At 45.5% G+C, this 16,575-nt stretch overlaps 1 protein-coding gene across 5 annotated transcripts in view; it reads right to left on the bottom strand.

The window, feature by feature from the left end:
- The window catches only part of LOC120371756 (myotubularin-related protein 8), a 48,255-nt gene extending 37,427 nt beyond the window's left edge, over window positions 1–10,828 (bottom strand). For 3 of the 5 annotated variants that reach the window (XM_039487950.1, XM_039487944.1, XM_039487943.1), the window contains exons 1-4: window positions 10,705–10,828; window positions 4,597–4,719; window positions 3,179–3,341; window positions 246–403 (exon numbers count right to left, since the gene is read on the bottom strand). In XM_039487950.1, coding sequence (XP_039343884.1) covers window positions 246–403; window positions 3,179–3,341; window positions 4,597–4,719; window positions 10,705–10,728 — 468 coding nt within the window. In that variant the 5' untranslated portion in view covers window positions 10,729–10,828. Of the gene's footprint in view, window positions 1–245; window positions 404–3,129; window positions 3,342–4,596; window positions 4,720–10,704 lie in introns of those variants that run through there. The other 2 variants (XM_039487945.1, XM_039487946.1) reach the window with 2 other exon arrangements.
- Window positions 10,829–16,575: the final 5,747 nt, after the last annotated feature.

The raw sequence follows: 16,575 nt of genomic DNA, 5'->3' as shown, positions 1-16,575 counted from the left end.
CTTCTATAGAAAATGAATATTTGGTATTTTCCCCAGTGGGATCATGCAAATCAAGAAGACTCTGCAGCTCTCTGCTTTTATACAGTATCACTATCTCTGGCTTCATATCAAGAAGATAATGCTTTAGATAGGCTGAGCTCACTTCTCCCAAGGCATCAGTTATGCAGCAGTAGAAGGACTGTTCCATGTCATTAGTACAAATAAAAGGATGTTGCACTGAGTGGCTACTTTCCACAATAAATTACCTCATAGTCTTTATTAGCATCCGTTATTTCCCAGAAGTCATTTGGAATTCCCATACGCTGATAATCTACTTTTAAATCAATCAGCTTCCATCCTATCTCACGGTTATCTTTAGGCATTTTGGGGTTATAAGAAAATGCATAAAGTTCTTCAGGTTTCACTGGGGAGAGGAAATTTAAAAATTAAGCCAAGAGAAAAATGTAATACACATGCAAAAGAAAGTGAAATGTTCAACACTTTCTCCTAAAGATTGTCCCTAGGGTCAGGCACACAGGGAAAATCACCGTTGCGCAGTTAAATTACAACTAAATGAAAGCTAGTAGAACCAAACCTTTTCTGTTTCTTTGGTATATCATTATACCAAACATTTAAAGCAGTCAGTAAAGAATGATTGGGAGACCTAGAAACATATATGTTTTTATACCACACCAGGAGACTGAAGAAAAAAAAAAATACAGCAAGTTACTTGTACTTTTAGTTTTGTTAGTACTTTGTTATGTACTTCTCCCCCATTCTCTTTAGAGGAAATTTTTTGCATGCATGCTATTAGAGACTGAATACATGTTCTCACTAACTCATGAAGATGAAAAACTTGTAAACATTGTCCATTAGAAGATATTGTCTAAATTACCACCTTCTGACTTAAGATATCATATATGTTGTACGGATTCTTTACCTTTGTTAACAACATCATAGATGAAAACTGACACAGTCTGAAGTATCTATTTTAATTTTCACCATTTCTGTTTGTTCACTTGTGGAACTTTATTCAGCCTGAAAAAGGTATCTAGTCTGCTTCTTGTGCACTAGCAAAATGTTGCTGTTCAGGGCATACTGAGAGAGCAGAGGTATGGTTTAAATAAAAAAAAGAAAGTTAGTGAAACACATTTCTAATCACATTAGGTGATATTTGATAGAGTGTCTAATGACAAAAATATGAGTTAAACACCTCTCTGGATCAAGGACTATATTTATGAAGGGCAATACGTAAAAGGCTAAAATTGTACATATAATGTTCATTCATATATACATATATGATCCTGAGATGCATTCAAATTCATATTTTAGTCATTGGGAATTGCCTCTACTCAGGACCCAACCAGATCAGGTCCATACATAGCGACTGTACCCCGTATCATGATGCTAAACAAAATACAAACATCCACCATAAAACCAAGTAAGGACTAAAATAAGTGTTTTTAAATGAATAACTTTTTTAAAGTTTTAATTTTAGACTTAAAGCAATTTATTTCCTACTTAGAATCATAGAATATTAGGGTTGGAAGGGACCTCAAGAGATCATCTAGTCCAACCCCCTGCTCAAAGCAGGACCAATCTCCAAATGGCCCCCTTGAGGATTGAACTCACAACCCTAGGTTTAACAGGCCAATGCTCAAACCACTGAGCTATCCCTACTTAACAGATTCCTTTAAAAATATATTGGCCTTTTCCAGCAATGCATGAAGAGTTAATCCATAAACAGCAGAGAGCAACTAACACTTACAGCTTCTGCAAAGAGTTCACACAACACAGTTCTTATCAGCTTGTAGCTTCCCATTTCAATAGTGTGTTCTCCTTCCTGAAGGAGAACTTGATAGATCTCTTGAGTATTACTGTCAGCCCAACAAGGGCTTCAGGCTGAGTCTGACAAATGGTAATTCCTCCATCCCCTCCACACCACACCTCCAATTTCCTTCCTTCTCTTAAAAAAATGCAAGTCCTGTCAATAACTCACTCAGTTGATACTCAGGACAGCAAGTTCTCCTGAGACAGATTGAGTCCTGACAGAGTCTGATAAAGTACCCAGTTTGCCAAACAGGTAACCCTCAACTGTCAATCACATACTAGCAAATAATGAATAATTATTTGCTCTGCCAAACCAGATGAAGCAGGCATACAAACAGAAATCTTAAACTGACAAGAGTAAACTGTGAGAACCCATGAATAGGACAGAATAGTTACAGTAAGTTACACATGCAGCCACAGGGCAATAGAAACCATCGCCTGCAAGTGATGGTTACCATAGTATCTGTAATATTTCATAGCTATAGGAAGAGTAATAGCCATTACAGAGCACCAGAAACTTGTGTATGATCATTTGCCAGATTACAAAATTTTAACTCTAATACTGTAATAAAGAGACTGAATAGCTCAGGAGATTAAATGAGGGTTATCATATTGTAGTCTTCTAAGTCAGCGGTCTCCAAACTTTTTTGATCGCGCACCTCTATCAGTAAAAAAATTTTGAGCACGCACCCCCTGCATTATCTCCTGGAAATGTAAACAAACTTGTTTGTCTGAGTGATTGGCTGAACGAGAAGCAGGACTGAGTGGACTTGCAGGCTCTAAAATTTTAGATCGTTTTGTTTTTTAATGCATTTTTTGGTACATAATTCTATATTTGTAAGTTCAACTTTCATGATACAAGTACTGTAGTGCAATCTCTTTATTAGGTGAATTGAAAAATACTATTTATTTTGTTTTTTACAGTGCAAATACTTGTAATAAAAAAATAAAAAGTGAGCACTGTGCACTTTTTATTCTGTGTTGTAATTGAAATCAATATATTAGAAAACATAGAAAACCTCCAAATACATTTAAATAAATGGTATTCTATTTTTGTTTATGCTATTAATTGTACAGTTAATCTTTTTAATTGTGTGGTTAATCTTTTTAATTGGTCAACAGTCCTAGTAAATACTGCATTTGCTTGCAAGCTACTGGGCCTCTTCTGAGGGCCAGAATTTTGTGCTTCAACAGCGCACTAAGTAAACAGCAGCTCAACAGTGGTGGAAATGGCTTAAGATTTCAAATCCTTCCTTCCTGTGCTGATTGAGGAAAGCCAACAGCCTGATAACCAGGGTTTTCCCCATTGCACAAACATACTTGCCAATTAGTTGCCTTTAGATTTCAAAACAGACTCACTCCTGAGTACCTGGCTGTGAAAGTTTAAGCAAGGATGTATACACTTCATGGCAATCCCGTTCATGTCCAATGACAAAGTGTGCCACACGGAAGTTCTTGCAGTGAATAAGCAATGGGCATCCAGATGTGGTCAGAGGCAACTTCTCCACTGTAGCTATATGATGATGTAGAATCTGAAAAACAGGAAGGGAGACTACATCTTTCTGCACCAGCTGACAAGTGAGAATTATAACCAGATATGAATGATTCTGCAATAATATTTGCGAGAAGTTTCTGCTTATCTAAACATTTCCTTACAACACCTAGTCCAGCACCACAAGCTCCTTCTTGGCTAATTAGTGACAAATTACCTAGCAAACATGAAAATCCAAATAGCCCCTCAAGTTGGGTTATTTAATTAAGGGGTAGGCAACAAATTTTTTTATTTCCTTTGCACAGTCAAACTGCACAAAGGAAAATGAGAGCTTTTCAATTATAGTAGCTATTGATCAGTCTATTTTTGGTGTTGGAAAGTACCTACATTTGGGGGGAAATCATGGACACACACTTGCATTGCTTAATGCCAACATTAACTAGGATGGAAATGATACAGCAGTCACTGAATTGCAGTCATTTTTAAAAAAAGATGACCCACAAGATACTGAATCTTATTCTCAAACGAAAACAGATACACTAGCAGACACAAGAAACAAGTTCCTGGAGATTTAAAAGTTCTGCAGATACATAGTGCAAGTCTTCTACACCATATAGCACATCTTCACCAGATACACTCCATTGGCACAGCTGTATCAGTGCAGCTGTAGCACGGTAATGTAGACTTGCCCTCAGACTGAGGTACTGCTGCCTTCAACTCTTCATATATCCAAATGCTGTAAATTAAGATATTGTGGTCTAGCGCAGGGGTAGGCAACCTATGGCACGGGTGCCAAGGCGGCACGCAAGCTGATTTTCAGTGGCACTCACACTTCCCGGGTCCTGGCCACCGGTCTGGGGGGCCCTGCATTTTAATTTAATTTTAAATGAAGCTTCTTAAACTTTTAAAAAACCTATTTACTTTACATACAACAATAATTTAGTTATATATTATAGACTTATAGAAAGAGACCTTCTAAAAACGTTAAAATGTATTACTGGCACGCGAAACCTTAAATTAGAGTGAATAAATGAAGACTCGGCACACCACTTCTGAAAGGTTGCCGACCTCTGGTCTAGCGTATTGAACTTGGGGATGGAAGTCAAGCAAGCTGGGTTCTGTTCCTGAATCTAACACCGTCTAAAGGATAAGAACTCTATTTTTGTAAGACACTTTCATGTAAAGTGCTATAAAAGTTTATTATGACGACCTCCGAATTAATGGAACCAATTACACACAGCCAGAATCAGACATTTAAATTTATATTTTTACAAGTTCCACACATTACAACATACCCAGGTTTCTTTTCGGACTTCAGCTGAAGCATCCACGTAGATCAGATGGGTAGCTGTCAGGTATAACGTCCCATTTGCTGGCTTCCTATTGGTATAACGATCTAGTAATTTGACATTTTCTACCTGCAATATGGAAAAGGGAGGAAAAGCAAATCAACTTATAGCTAAAAGGTCTGTAATTTACATCTGAAGTGCAGCATGTATAAATGTTCAATGCACAGCTCAGAAAGGATGCTTGAGTAAAGGTTTCTCCTGCAACATTAACTCAGCCATATTGCACATCCTGCATGTTTTATGCTATAGATTAATAAAATACAGCCTTGAAAGATTCTGTTCACCCTAAATGATTAATTTTTGACAGGCAACTAACGTTTTAATTCTCTCTTTATCAAGCATTACAATAATTGGTGAAAGACAGACAAGCAGATTTTGTGCCTGAGATGGTAATAAAAGTTTGCCATTTTGCAAGGTTGCAGAGATATTTTAAGGTTTAAGAAAATACAGGAAGGAAAAAATGCTGCATGTGTAGCATGACCAAGTTAACACTGTGGTAGAGACAGCCCTCTGGAATTTCCTATAGTTCTGGATGCCTGCTTTCTCAATTCTAACACTGCATTAACGTTGTTTTTTGTACTTAGTTTACCTGGTATGTAGTTTCTTAAAGAGAAGGAGAAAGTACTAGTAACTGTCTATATAGCAGAGTTCTTAAACATGAACACCCATTTTTCTAAGCCATACTAAGATAACCAGTAGAGTCAACAGAAAGTTACGATGCTGTGAAAAATATGAACTTATGTTTAAAGTTTAAAATTATTGAATTGATTTTCTTCAGGCTCATGTCCTTCTTCAATGAGGACAATACGTAGTTAATTTCGTTTTAGCAGATGAGCAAAAAATAGTGCAAAAAATTAGTTGGAATGTATATAGGAAGTGTATCCCACACACACACTTCACTCCAATAAAAATCAAAAGTAAAAAGTCACCCTTGGACTGAGAGAAAGCATGGAACATTTCAGGCCAAAAAGAAATGTAAGAAAATTCTAAGCAACTGGAAGTGGAGGGTTAGAACACAAGCCCCATTTCAACATTATATATTTTAAATCTATAGCAATAAGCACCATAGTGGCCCTTTATCAGTCCAATAAGGAATAGCTGTGTGGACATTAAAGTGCCTAATGCAAGTGTACTTAATTATCCCTCCCAATACATACTAGACCTAGTGTTTAAAAATTTTTATAACTAAAGAGTAACAAGATTGTTAACTTTACTGAAAGGGCCACAGCAATGAATTAACAGCTGGCAGGGTATGCTTGCCAAGCAAACGTAACAACTCACTTGCAAGATTACCCACTATTTTGAAAGTTATTTATATTTTGTTTTATTAAGTTGTCCTCTGATTTCAGCCACACATACACTGGTGTGGTGGAGTAGTTGTACATTCTGGAACATGGCAGAGTTAAAATGTTCAAAAGCCCTACTCTAACCACTTCACGGACCAGTATCCTTGAAAAATTCCACTTGCTACAACCAGTTATAGTGGGGAAGTGCCACATGTCAGTGACTGAAAATACACAACTGTTGTATCAAGTAGTTTACCATACCAAACTTGTTAGTGACATCTTAAACAAATGTCTGGATGTTCAAATATATGCATTCTTTACATGAAGGCAAAAAAACAACAACACAGAACATTGGAAGAAAATTATGTTTTAAGCTTGAATCAATCCTGGCAAAACATACCAGGCTGAAAGTAGAGCTAGTCATAAGTAATGCCTTTTTATTTTTTGGTGTTTTCTGTTTTCAGTTAAAACCCAAAGAATCCCATGAACATTTTTTGATTAAAATTAAAATGTTTATCTTAGATTCTTTTTGTAGGAAATAAAATACATTTCCCAAACAGCTCTATTTGACTGTGCCTAGGTCTGAAGTTTTAGTCACAATGACTTCAACATGGGAAACAGCAGTTCAAGCTCACCCACATCATCCCATCAATGTGACTCAATTTTCATCTTAGGCTTCGTCTACATTGCGTAATACAGCAGCACAGCTGTGCCACTGTAAGGTCTCCCATGTAGCCACTCTTTGCGGGCAGAAGAGCGCTCTCCTGCCAGTGAAATAAAACCACCCCAACAAGCAGCAGTAGTTTTGTCCACACAGGCACTTTTCATCGGTAAAAGCTTTTGTCGGTCAGGAGTGTGGTTTTTTTCACACCCAACTGACAAAAGTTCTACCGACAGAAGTGCTAGTGTAGACATATTATTTCAAAATAAGGTGTCCATACAGGCAGTTATGGCAGAATAGCTTAGTCTGCAATAGGTATGCTGGTCAATTTCCTTGTGTAGACAAGCTAAGGTCATGTTTACACTTCTACTTATGTTGGCAAAACTTATGTCGCCCAAGGATAAGTGGTAAGGTGCACAGAACTCTGTCGGTGAGAGAACTTCTCCTGCCAACACAGCTACCACCACTCATTGGGGGTGGATTAATTATGTCAACAGGAGAGCTCTCCCCCATTAGCACAGAGCAGCTACAGCAGCTGAATCAGTACAACTGCACCACTGTAAGCTCTCAGGGCTTGGCTACACTTACAAATTTGCAGCGCTGCAGCTGGGTGTGAAAACACACCCTCTGCAGCGCTGCAAATTGCGGCGCTACAAAGCGCCAGTGTAGTCAAAGCCCCAGCGCTGGGAGCCGCGCTCCCAGCGCTGTCCGTTATTCCCCACAGGGAGGTGGAGTACGGACAGCGCTGGGAGAGTTTTCTCCCAGCGCTGGCGCTTTGACTACACTTAGCGCTTCAAAGCGCTGCCGCGGCAGCGCTTTGAAATGCAAGTGTAGCCAAAGCCTCAGAGTTTTTGCTTTGTCAGTTTCAGCGGTGATAGTGAACCGGTGAAAGAAAAGCATTGGTTTGTGTACTCACTCACTTCCACAGGCATCAGAGTGTGTTTACATTTGCAGCACTTCCATCCCCGAGCAGCTGCACTGCAGGCAGCTATCCCATGGTGCAGCTCTCTCCACTTTGAGAATAGGTCTTGTGGGAAGGGGGGAGATTGCGGGGCACCTTAGGTCCCTGCACAGCCTCCTCTCCCCAAACACTGATCAGCTCCAGTAGCTCATCATTGCTCCAAGCACGGGATCGAGCAGGCATGGTCACCTGGCCAGATGATATGTGAGCACTTGCCAAGAAAACAGGAAGAGGAGTTTCAATGTTCCCGGGACTTTACAGGGGGAGGGGTAGATGTTTGTTTACTTAGCAGCAGAGCTGCTGGCCAGAGTGGTCAGGTAGGCACTGGGATATCCTGCAGAGGCTAAAAGCTCTGTAAACAGGAAGAACTTGCCTTCACTTGCACATCACCACAAAAGCATCACTGATAAGAGCTGCATGCTTCTCGTGGAGGTGGTTTTCTTTCTGCGGAGAAACTTCTGAGTTTCACCACAAAAAGTCATTGACAAGTGTAGACGCTCCCACGGTTTTTGCACCAAAGGAAGAAAAAAAAAAAGACTTTTCCCACTTTAAATGGCAAGTGTGGACATACCCCACATAACACACTGTATAGAATAATAAGTACTGTTAATGAGTAGCAAAACCGAAATTCTAAAGCAAAAATACACAATGCTCATGACAGTCCACAAACAAAGCCACTAACATAACTTTTAATGTAATGAAAAGAAGTTCTTGTTTAAACACACTGGAGACTACAACAAAATCAAACTAGTTAGTCTAGTTGTCTGAATTCAAGACACTTGGTAGCTCTCAACCATAACTCATCTGTTTGTCCAACACATCAAAACAACCCAAGAGCCAATGGAAAAATCCTGGGTAGGGATACTCACCTCATCCCTAAAAAACTGAAAATTTAATGAGAGAGTAATTTCATCTCACCTTGAATCACATGTTCATTAGTATTTTTTAAAGTATCTGCTCTCACAAAAGCAACTTCAGACCTTGAAAGAAGCAATAAAATACACTTAAAAGATCAGTAAAAATACCTGTGGGCACACAGCATCCCATCATCTAGTGCAAATAAAACTTTCATTATGGGTTTTATTTTAAAGATCACAACAGAAAAGCACAGATTATAAGAGCCATGTTCAAGTTCCCACACATGTAACTCAAGAGCGAACAGATACTCTAACCTCATAATTAAACAATAAAACCTTAACACAGAAAATCATGTTCTTTACACCAAGGGTTTAATCCTACACATCCTACTAATATGAGCCCTCCAGATTGCAATTTAAGATCTGTTAACCCTTCACATTATTTTATGCATTCATGGGACATCCATCAATGTAGTACTCAGCTACAGTTTTGACTGGCAAACCGGGGGCACTGGGGAAGCAGGGGAAATGAGGGGCAGAGCTGGGGTGGGGGCCACTGGGAAGCGGGGAAATAGGGGCGGAGCTGGGTGGGGGCACTGGGGAAGCCAGGGGAATGGGGGCGGAGCTGGGTGGGGGCACTGGGGAAGCCGGGGAATGGGGGTGGAGCTGGGTGGGGGCACTGGGGAAGCCGGGGAGAATGGGGGTGGAGCTGGGTGGGGGCACTGGGGAAGCGGGGAATGGGGACAGAAGCTGGGTGGGGGCACTGGGGAAGCGGGGAATGGGGACAGAAGCTGGTTGGGGGGCACTGGGGAAGCCGGGGGAAGGGGACAGAAGGTGGGTGGGGGCACTGGGAAGCAGGGGAATGGGGGTGGAGCTGGGTGGGGGCACTGGGGAAGGGGGAAATGGGGCGGAGCTGGGTGGGGGCACTGGGGAAGCCGGGGAGAATGGGGGCAGAGCTGGGTGGGGTCACTGGGGAAGCCGGGGAATGGGGCGGAGCTGGGTGGGGGCACTGGGGAAGCCGGGGAATGGGGGTGGAGCTGGGTGGGGGCACTGGGAAGCGGGGAAATGGGGGTGGAGCTGGGTGGGGGCACTGGGGAAGCGGGGAAATGGGGTGGAGCTGGGTGGGGGCACTGGGGAAGCCGGGAAGGGGACAGAAGCTGGGTGGGGGCTCTGGGGAAGCGGGGGAATGGGGGCGGAGCTGGGTGGGGGCTCTGGGGAAGCGGGAATGGGGGCGGAGCTGGGTGGGGGCACTGGGGAAGCGGGGAATGGGGCGGAGCTGGGTGGGGGCACTGGGAAGCCAGGGGAATGGGGGCGGAGCTGGGTGGGGCACTGGGGAAGCCGGGGAATGGGGGTCGGAGCTGGGTGGGGGCACTGGGGAAGCCGGGGAAATGGGGGTCGGAGCTGGGTGGGGGCACTGGGGAGCCCGGGGAAGGGGGTCGGAGCTGGGGGCACTGGGAACCCGGGGAAGGGGAATGGGGCGGAGCTGGGTGGGGGCACTGGGGAACCCGGGGAAGGGGGTCGGAGCTGGGGGCACTGGGGAACCCGGGAAGGGGAATGGGGCGGAGCTGGGGGCACTGGGAACCCGGGGAAGGGGAATGGGGGCGGAACTGGGTGGGGGCTCTGGGAAGCGGGGTGGAATGGGGTCGGAGCTGGTGGGGGGCACTGGGGAGCCCGGGGGAAGGGGGGGTCGGAGCTGGGGGGGGGGCCCTGGGGAGCCCGGGGAAGGGAATGGGGTCGGAGCTGGGTGGGGGCACTGGGGAGCCTGGGGAAGGGGAATGGGGTCGGAGCTGGGTGGGGGCACTGGGGAGCCTGGGGAAGGAATGGGGTCGGAGCTGGGTGGGGGCACTGGGGAGCCTGGGGAAGGGAATGGGGCGGAGCTGGGTGGGGGCACTGGGAACCCGGGGAAGGGGAATGGGGTCGGAGCTGGGTGGGGGCACTGGGGAACCTGGGGAATGGGGTCGGAGCTGGGTGGGGGCACGGGGAACCTGGGAATGGGGGCGGAGCTGGGTGGGGGCACTGGGGAGCCTGGGGAAGGGGAATGGGGGCGGAGCTGGGTGGGGGCACTGGGGAGCCCGGGGAAGGGGAATGGGGCGGAGCTAGGTGGGGGCTCTGGGGAAGCGGGGGAATGGGGGCGGAGCTGGGTGGGGGCTCTGGTGAAGCGGGGGGACGGGGGGGCGGAGCTGGGTGGGGGGCACTGGGGAGCCCGGGGGCAGCTGGCACTGACGGGGCCTGGAGCGGCGCAGTCCCCGGACGGGGGGCGGACCCTGCCGCCGGAGCCGGCTCTCTTACCTTCGGAGTGGTGATGTGCTCCATGGCCCCGGCCCGACCTGCCCGCTCCGCTCCTCACTCGGGAGCCACCATGGGTCACAACGCGGCCTCCTCCTCCGCCATCTGCACAGGCCCGTCCCGCCCCTCTCGCTCAAACACCGCGAGGCTCCGTCGCGAATCCCGCGGGAAGCCCAGGCCGCCATCTTGGCAGAGGGCAACTTGCCCAGGCCTGTGCTGCTGGGGGCCCATGACACAAGCTGGAGGGCTTAGGCCAAAGGGGCCTAGAGAGGAGCCCGGCCAGGCCGGAGAGGTCTGGGCGGAGACACAGCGAGGGCTACAAGGGCTCATACACGGGCGGGTTAACAGCGCCCATGACTTCAGAGCAGGTCTGAAGGGATCCTGTGACGGGCTCAGCGGTCGTTTTAAACAGGGGCTTCAGCTCTCCACCTGGTAGAGATGGGGCTGCCAACCCTCCAGGATTGGCCTGGAGTTTCCAGGAATTAAAGATTAATCTGTAATTAAAAATTGTCATGTGAGGAAATCTCCAGGAATACATCCAACCAAAGTTGGCAACCCTAGGTAGAGAACAGCTCAAAACCAGGCACTCTCGATGCCAGAGCCAGGAGTCCATATGTTATTGTTGTTAAAGTCTCGTGCCAGTCTCATGGTTTTTGAGGTTCCAACTCATGATTTGTGGGAGGGGGGTCAGGGCAGGGGGTTGTGGTGCAGGAAGGGTGCAAGGTGCAGCAGGGGTTCAGGGCAGGGGCTTGGGGTGCAGGAGCGAGTGAGGGGTGTGGCAGGGGGCTCAGGACAGGGGGTTCAGGTGCAGAAGGGAGTGCAGGAAGCGAACAGCACCACATCCCTGCCCCCCCCTCCCCTGGGTGGGGGCAGAGGGCTCCCTGTGCTGCCCTTGCCTGTGGGTACCACCCCCAAAGCTCCCATTGGCTGCGGTTCCCCGTTCTCGGCCAATGGGAGCTTCAGGGGAGGTACCCACAGGCAAGGGCAGCACAGGCCCTCTGCCCCTCCTCCCCCAGGGGCTGGAGGGACATAGTGCCTGCCACTTCTGGGAGTGGCACAGGGCCCATGGCACCACAAGGGTGGCAATCCCATGGGCCTGATCCGGCCATAGTTTGCCCACCCCTATGTTAGATAGACAGATGTTTTCCTGTAAGTCTCTTAGTTAAAGATCTCAGTCATTATTTCAGTTCCGGTTTCCAGCAATAGTGAAAGCTGGATGCTCAAAGGAAGATATAAAAGCCCATAATTCACTTAACTGTCCCACACTATGTTTGTAGGATTTCTTTTTGACCCCCCTCTAATGTTCATATTCATCCCTGAAGAAAGAAGGTGGTAGTCCTTATAAACTTACCTTAGTTAGTGGCACTGCAGATCCTGCTTTTGTTTGTGTGTCATTTTTTTAATTTACTAAGCTATTCGCCTTAATATTCTACACAAGCAAATTTCACACATTAATTATATACTTTATTTTAAAAATTGTGTTTAACTGTTTTTACATTTGTTTCATTTTAAATTCATAGCATGTAGCCTTCTTGCTCTCTTAGATAATCAGACTTGATACTGGAGAACCACTGTAATTACCATTCACCCAGTGTTGCCTCCATAATCAATATTCATGATACCTTGCAAACTCAAGGACAGTGAAGTTTTCCCAGGTGTGTTCCTAGTACTGTAAGGCAAAACCACATTGAGTCGGCTGAGGAGTTACTTCAGGAAGAATAAGCTTGTATCTATCCTACATTTCCTGAAATGGTTACATCAAATGTGAAATTAGCAACTCTTCTGATGAATGAGCCGGTTGAGTTGAAATATTTAGAAGCAAAAAACTTTAGGTTTTTGTTTGTTTTGTTTTGTTTTTTGTTGTTGGGTTTTGGTTTTTTATGCACCTTTGGAAAGTGGGTGAAGGACTGAATTTTTCTACTTCCTCACTGCTTTTGCTATGCATGAATCTAAGCATCCCGAGTCACACGTGATTTAATTAAAGGAGAAATGCTGATATACCATATAATTTTCCAGTTTCTCTGACAAGAGCCCAGGACCTTCTTGAGTAAAACAGATGGGAACCCCCACAATTATAATCTACCTTATTTATCTGGCAACCTAGCTGTGTGGGATGGAGGAAGTTGAGCATACAGAAATTCCAACAAGGAAAATACATTAAGCGAAATTAATCTCTGGTGTAATTTCCTTGGCTTCAGTGATGAATGTGACCCATTATTTCCAATCTCCTCTTGCTTCTCTGGGTTTTGGAAATGATGCTGTAGATCAATCCAAATCTATTTTTGCTTTACGGTGGTGGTATCTTTTATCATTATTAATAATAAACATTTGAAATAATGCCACTTGAATTCTGCAACCAGGCTGGTCCCTATTGTGCTAGGTATTCTACAAAAACATACAATCAATTTCAGTCTCTGTCCCAAGAAGTTTACAACCTAAAAGATGAGACATTACAAGGGAATAGACACACAAGCAGACTGGTATGAGTAGCAGAGGAAATAGGTTACAAATATAACAGAATGGGCACGTTTCTTCACCAGTCAGCAGCAGTTATCACAACTCACTACCTGCCTATTCATTATCAGGTTGTAGACATGAGTTTGGGGGCAGGATTTATAGGAGGACAAAGTGATGGCTTTAAGAATTCTGACTGGGAGCTTTTCCCCACTAGTGTGCAGTGCCATGGGAGAAAACACAAAGGTCAGAAAAGTGGCTGATCATGGCTGACATCACTGGCAAAATGAGATGAGGAGAAGGAGGAGATTACAGTGTCAATGTGTGAGATGACCAGGGGTTAGACAAAATATTATTTTGACACAGTAGCCTCACCTGTGGCTTTGCTAGTTTGCTAGAAAGCAGGGCTTTCAATGAGTTGATCAACTCATTGCTGAGGTAAGGCTGAGCTTTGTTTCGTAAGATTAACCTGAGATCTAATCAGCTGGAATGTCTAAAAAACCTCTGCATTAAACCCATCATAGCATTGGCTCACTAAGGAGGAAAAATGTGGATGTTGAGATGAACTGGAGGCATGACCATGAAAGAAATAGCTGGAGTTTCAGGGTGCCTGCAACAAAATTTATACTTAGTGGAGGCCTCAGTATCTCCTGGTTCCAAGCAGTGCCATTGTTGGAGCAAAGGGAGACATGTCACCTCAATATATCCTGCGCCAATGAAGGGCTTCAGTGTCACAGTAGAACAGAAATCATTTTAAGGTGTGTCTAAGGGTCCAGTCCTGCATACACTTAAGTCAATTGCAAAACTACCTTCAATGGGTGTTTTGCCTGAGGAAGGTTGTCATATATACCCTAACTAATTGAGTCTCATGATCCAGTGAGATAAGCACTATAACTCCCATTTTACAGATGGGGAAACCAAGACCGAGCAGCTAAGTGACTTGGCCGTGGTCACAGAGAGAGTCAGTATCAGAATCATGATTAGAACTTCTTGATAGCCAGTCCTGTGCTGAGACCATAGCATCAAACACAAATCCTTCCTTTCTCTCTTAAGGCTTCATTCACGCTTTGTGCTGTGAAATCACCATTGCACACAATTTGCATCCTAGGAAAGACCTGCAAAGTCTTCATATGGGACTGATATTTTTATATTAATCCTGCATTTCACATTATTAATCCTTGACTTCCGTGGAGTTACAACAGGGATTAATTTGGTCTTAAGTATAGATCAAGCTAATCTTTCCTAGCAGTCTTTATGTTTGCATTTTTTTAATAATTGAAGTGGTTTTCTATGGCCATTCCACATTCTGACATTCAGTCTGGCTACCTGTTTTACTATGGGGGTAAGGTTGGAATTAATTTTGGCTACAGTATGTTACTCTCCAGTGAAATGCCTGTGAACTCATTTTCAATGTACATGCCCATACTTTGGGAATCTTATAAGCAAAAGCTAAGCTTTGCTACATACACTAGCCAAATGCCCATCAATATAACAGTCAGGTTTGGGGTAATTGGACCAGTTACATTTTGTGCAGGAGACACTCAGGAAGCATTTTATGATGCCATTTTTATGGAGTATAGAATGAGAGGGTAATTTTCAGACATCTATCTCTTCAGACTCCTGTAAAGCATGTCCAAGTAGCTGCTCACAAAAGGTGTCTAATTTAACACTGGTAGCAGGAGGAAGTTGCCAAAAATACTGACATCAAGACGATGTGCTTAGATGGGATTAAAGAAACAATTTCAGAGAAAATGCTCTGAGTCCTGAGGACATGCTGAGTTCTGTAGTTTTGCAAGTGAACAGCACATTACAAAGACTGCTCTTGCTGTGAAACAAAATTCCCCAGCTAATTGATTCTGCCTGGCTGATCCTGGTAGTGCAGCCACATGCATTTCTGAAATACCATTTTGAAGGACACTCCTTTCAGAAATTAACCAAATACAAGAAACATGATCTGTACTAACAATATGACACACTGTGTATTTAGGAGCCAGCTTCACTACAGGTGCAATGACAGTCAATTAAGTGGAATGGCTAGGGTTGCCAGGCACCCGGTTTTCGACTGGAATGCCCAGTCGAACAGGGCCCCTGGCAGCTCCAGTCAACACCACTGATCAGGCCATTAAAAGTCTGGTTAGCGGCACAGCAGAGCTAAGGCAGGCTCCCTGCCTGCTCTGGCTCTGCGCAATTCCCAGAAGTGACCAGCATGTCTCTGCAGCCCCTACATGCAGGGGCCAGGGAGACTCTACGTGCTGCCCCCGCCCTGAGAGTCAGGCAGCATGCAGAGCCGCCTGGCCGTGCCTCCACCTAGGGGCTGCAGGGACATGCCAGTCACTTCTGGGAACCACCTAAGGTAAGCACTCCAAACTCCCTCCCTCACCCCAATCCCCTGTTCCAGCCATGAGCCCCTTCCCAGAACCCAACTCCCTCCCAGAGCCCGCACCCTGCCCTGCACGCCAAACCCCTTAGCCCCAGCCCAGAGCCCCCTCCTGCACCCCAAACCTCTCATCCTCAGCCCCAGCCCAGAGCCCACATCCCCAGCTGGAGCTCTCATCCCATCCTGCACCCCAACCCCCTGCCCCAGCCCCAAGCCCCCTCCCACACGCTGAACTCCTTGGCCCCACCCCCCAGCCCAGAGCCTTCTCCTGCACCCCACACCCCTCATCCCCAGCTCCACCCGAGAGCTCAGACCCCCAGCCAGAGCCTTCACTCTCTTCAGCACCCAATCCCCTTGCCCTAGCCTGGTGAAAATGAGCAAGGGTGGGTGAGAGTGAGCGAGGGGGGATGGAGTCAGCAGGGGCAGGGCCATGGAGATTGGGTAGGGTGGGGTGGGGCAGGGGCGGGGCAAAGGCGAGGTTCAGTTTTCTGCAATCAGAAAGTTGGCAACCCTAGGAATAAGAACAGGAGTACTTGTGAATTTGAGCTCAAATAAATTTGTTAGTCTCTAAGGTGCCACAAGTAATCCTGTTCTTTTTGCGGATACAAACTAACACTGCTGCTACTCTGAACCCTAGGAATGACACCAGGGATGAATTTGCCCCCCCCCCTTTAATGATACTCAAGAAATAGCTGTCTTTTCAGGAGACTTAAGTGCCTTAGGCCAGGGGACAAGGTAATCTGGATTTTTTTTCTTCATATTTTAGGATTTTGACAGTTCTTACATAGCTTCCCAGAGGAGAAAATTTTAAAAAGGAAGTAGCCCAATCCAGGAAACCTGAGGCCACCCAGGAGCATGAAGGTAGAGCTGGGCATAAATACCTGTAAATGCTGCGACCTCAGGGGTTCTTATTATTCTAAAGGGATCTTTGGTGGAAGCAGGTTTTAAAATGACATGAGCTTTAACAGGTGCCAGAGCTGTTTTGATGAGGCTTTGTATGATCTCAGGGCAGCCCTCCGCAAAAGACACCGATTGCTATTTAG

The sequence above is a fragment of the Mauremys reevesii genome, linkage group 9 (genome assembly GCF_016161935.1).
Source record: "Mauremys reevesii isolate NIE-2019 linkage group 9, ASM1616193v1, whole genome shotgun sequence".
NCBI lineage: Eukaryota > Metazoa > Chordata > Testudines > Geoemydidae > Mauremys > Mauremys reevesii.
Note: the sequence above shows the minus strand (reverse complement) of the source record. Positions and strands in the feature narration are given on the sequence as shown.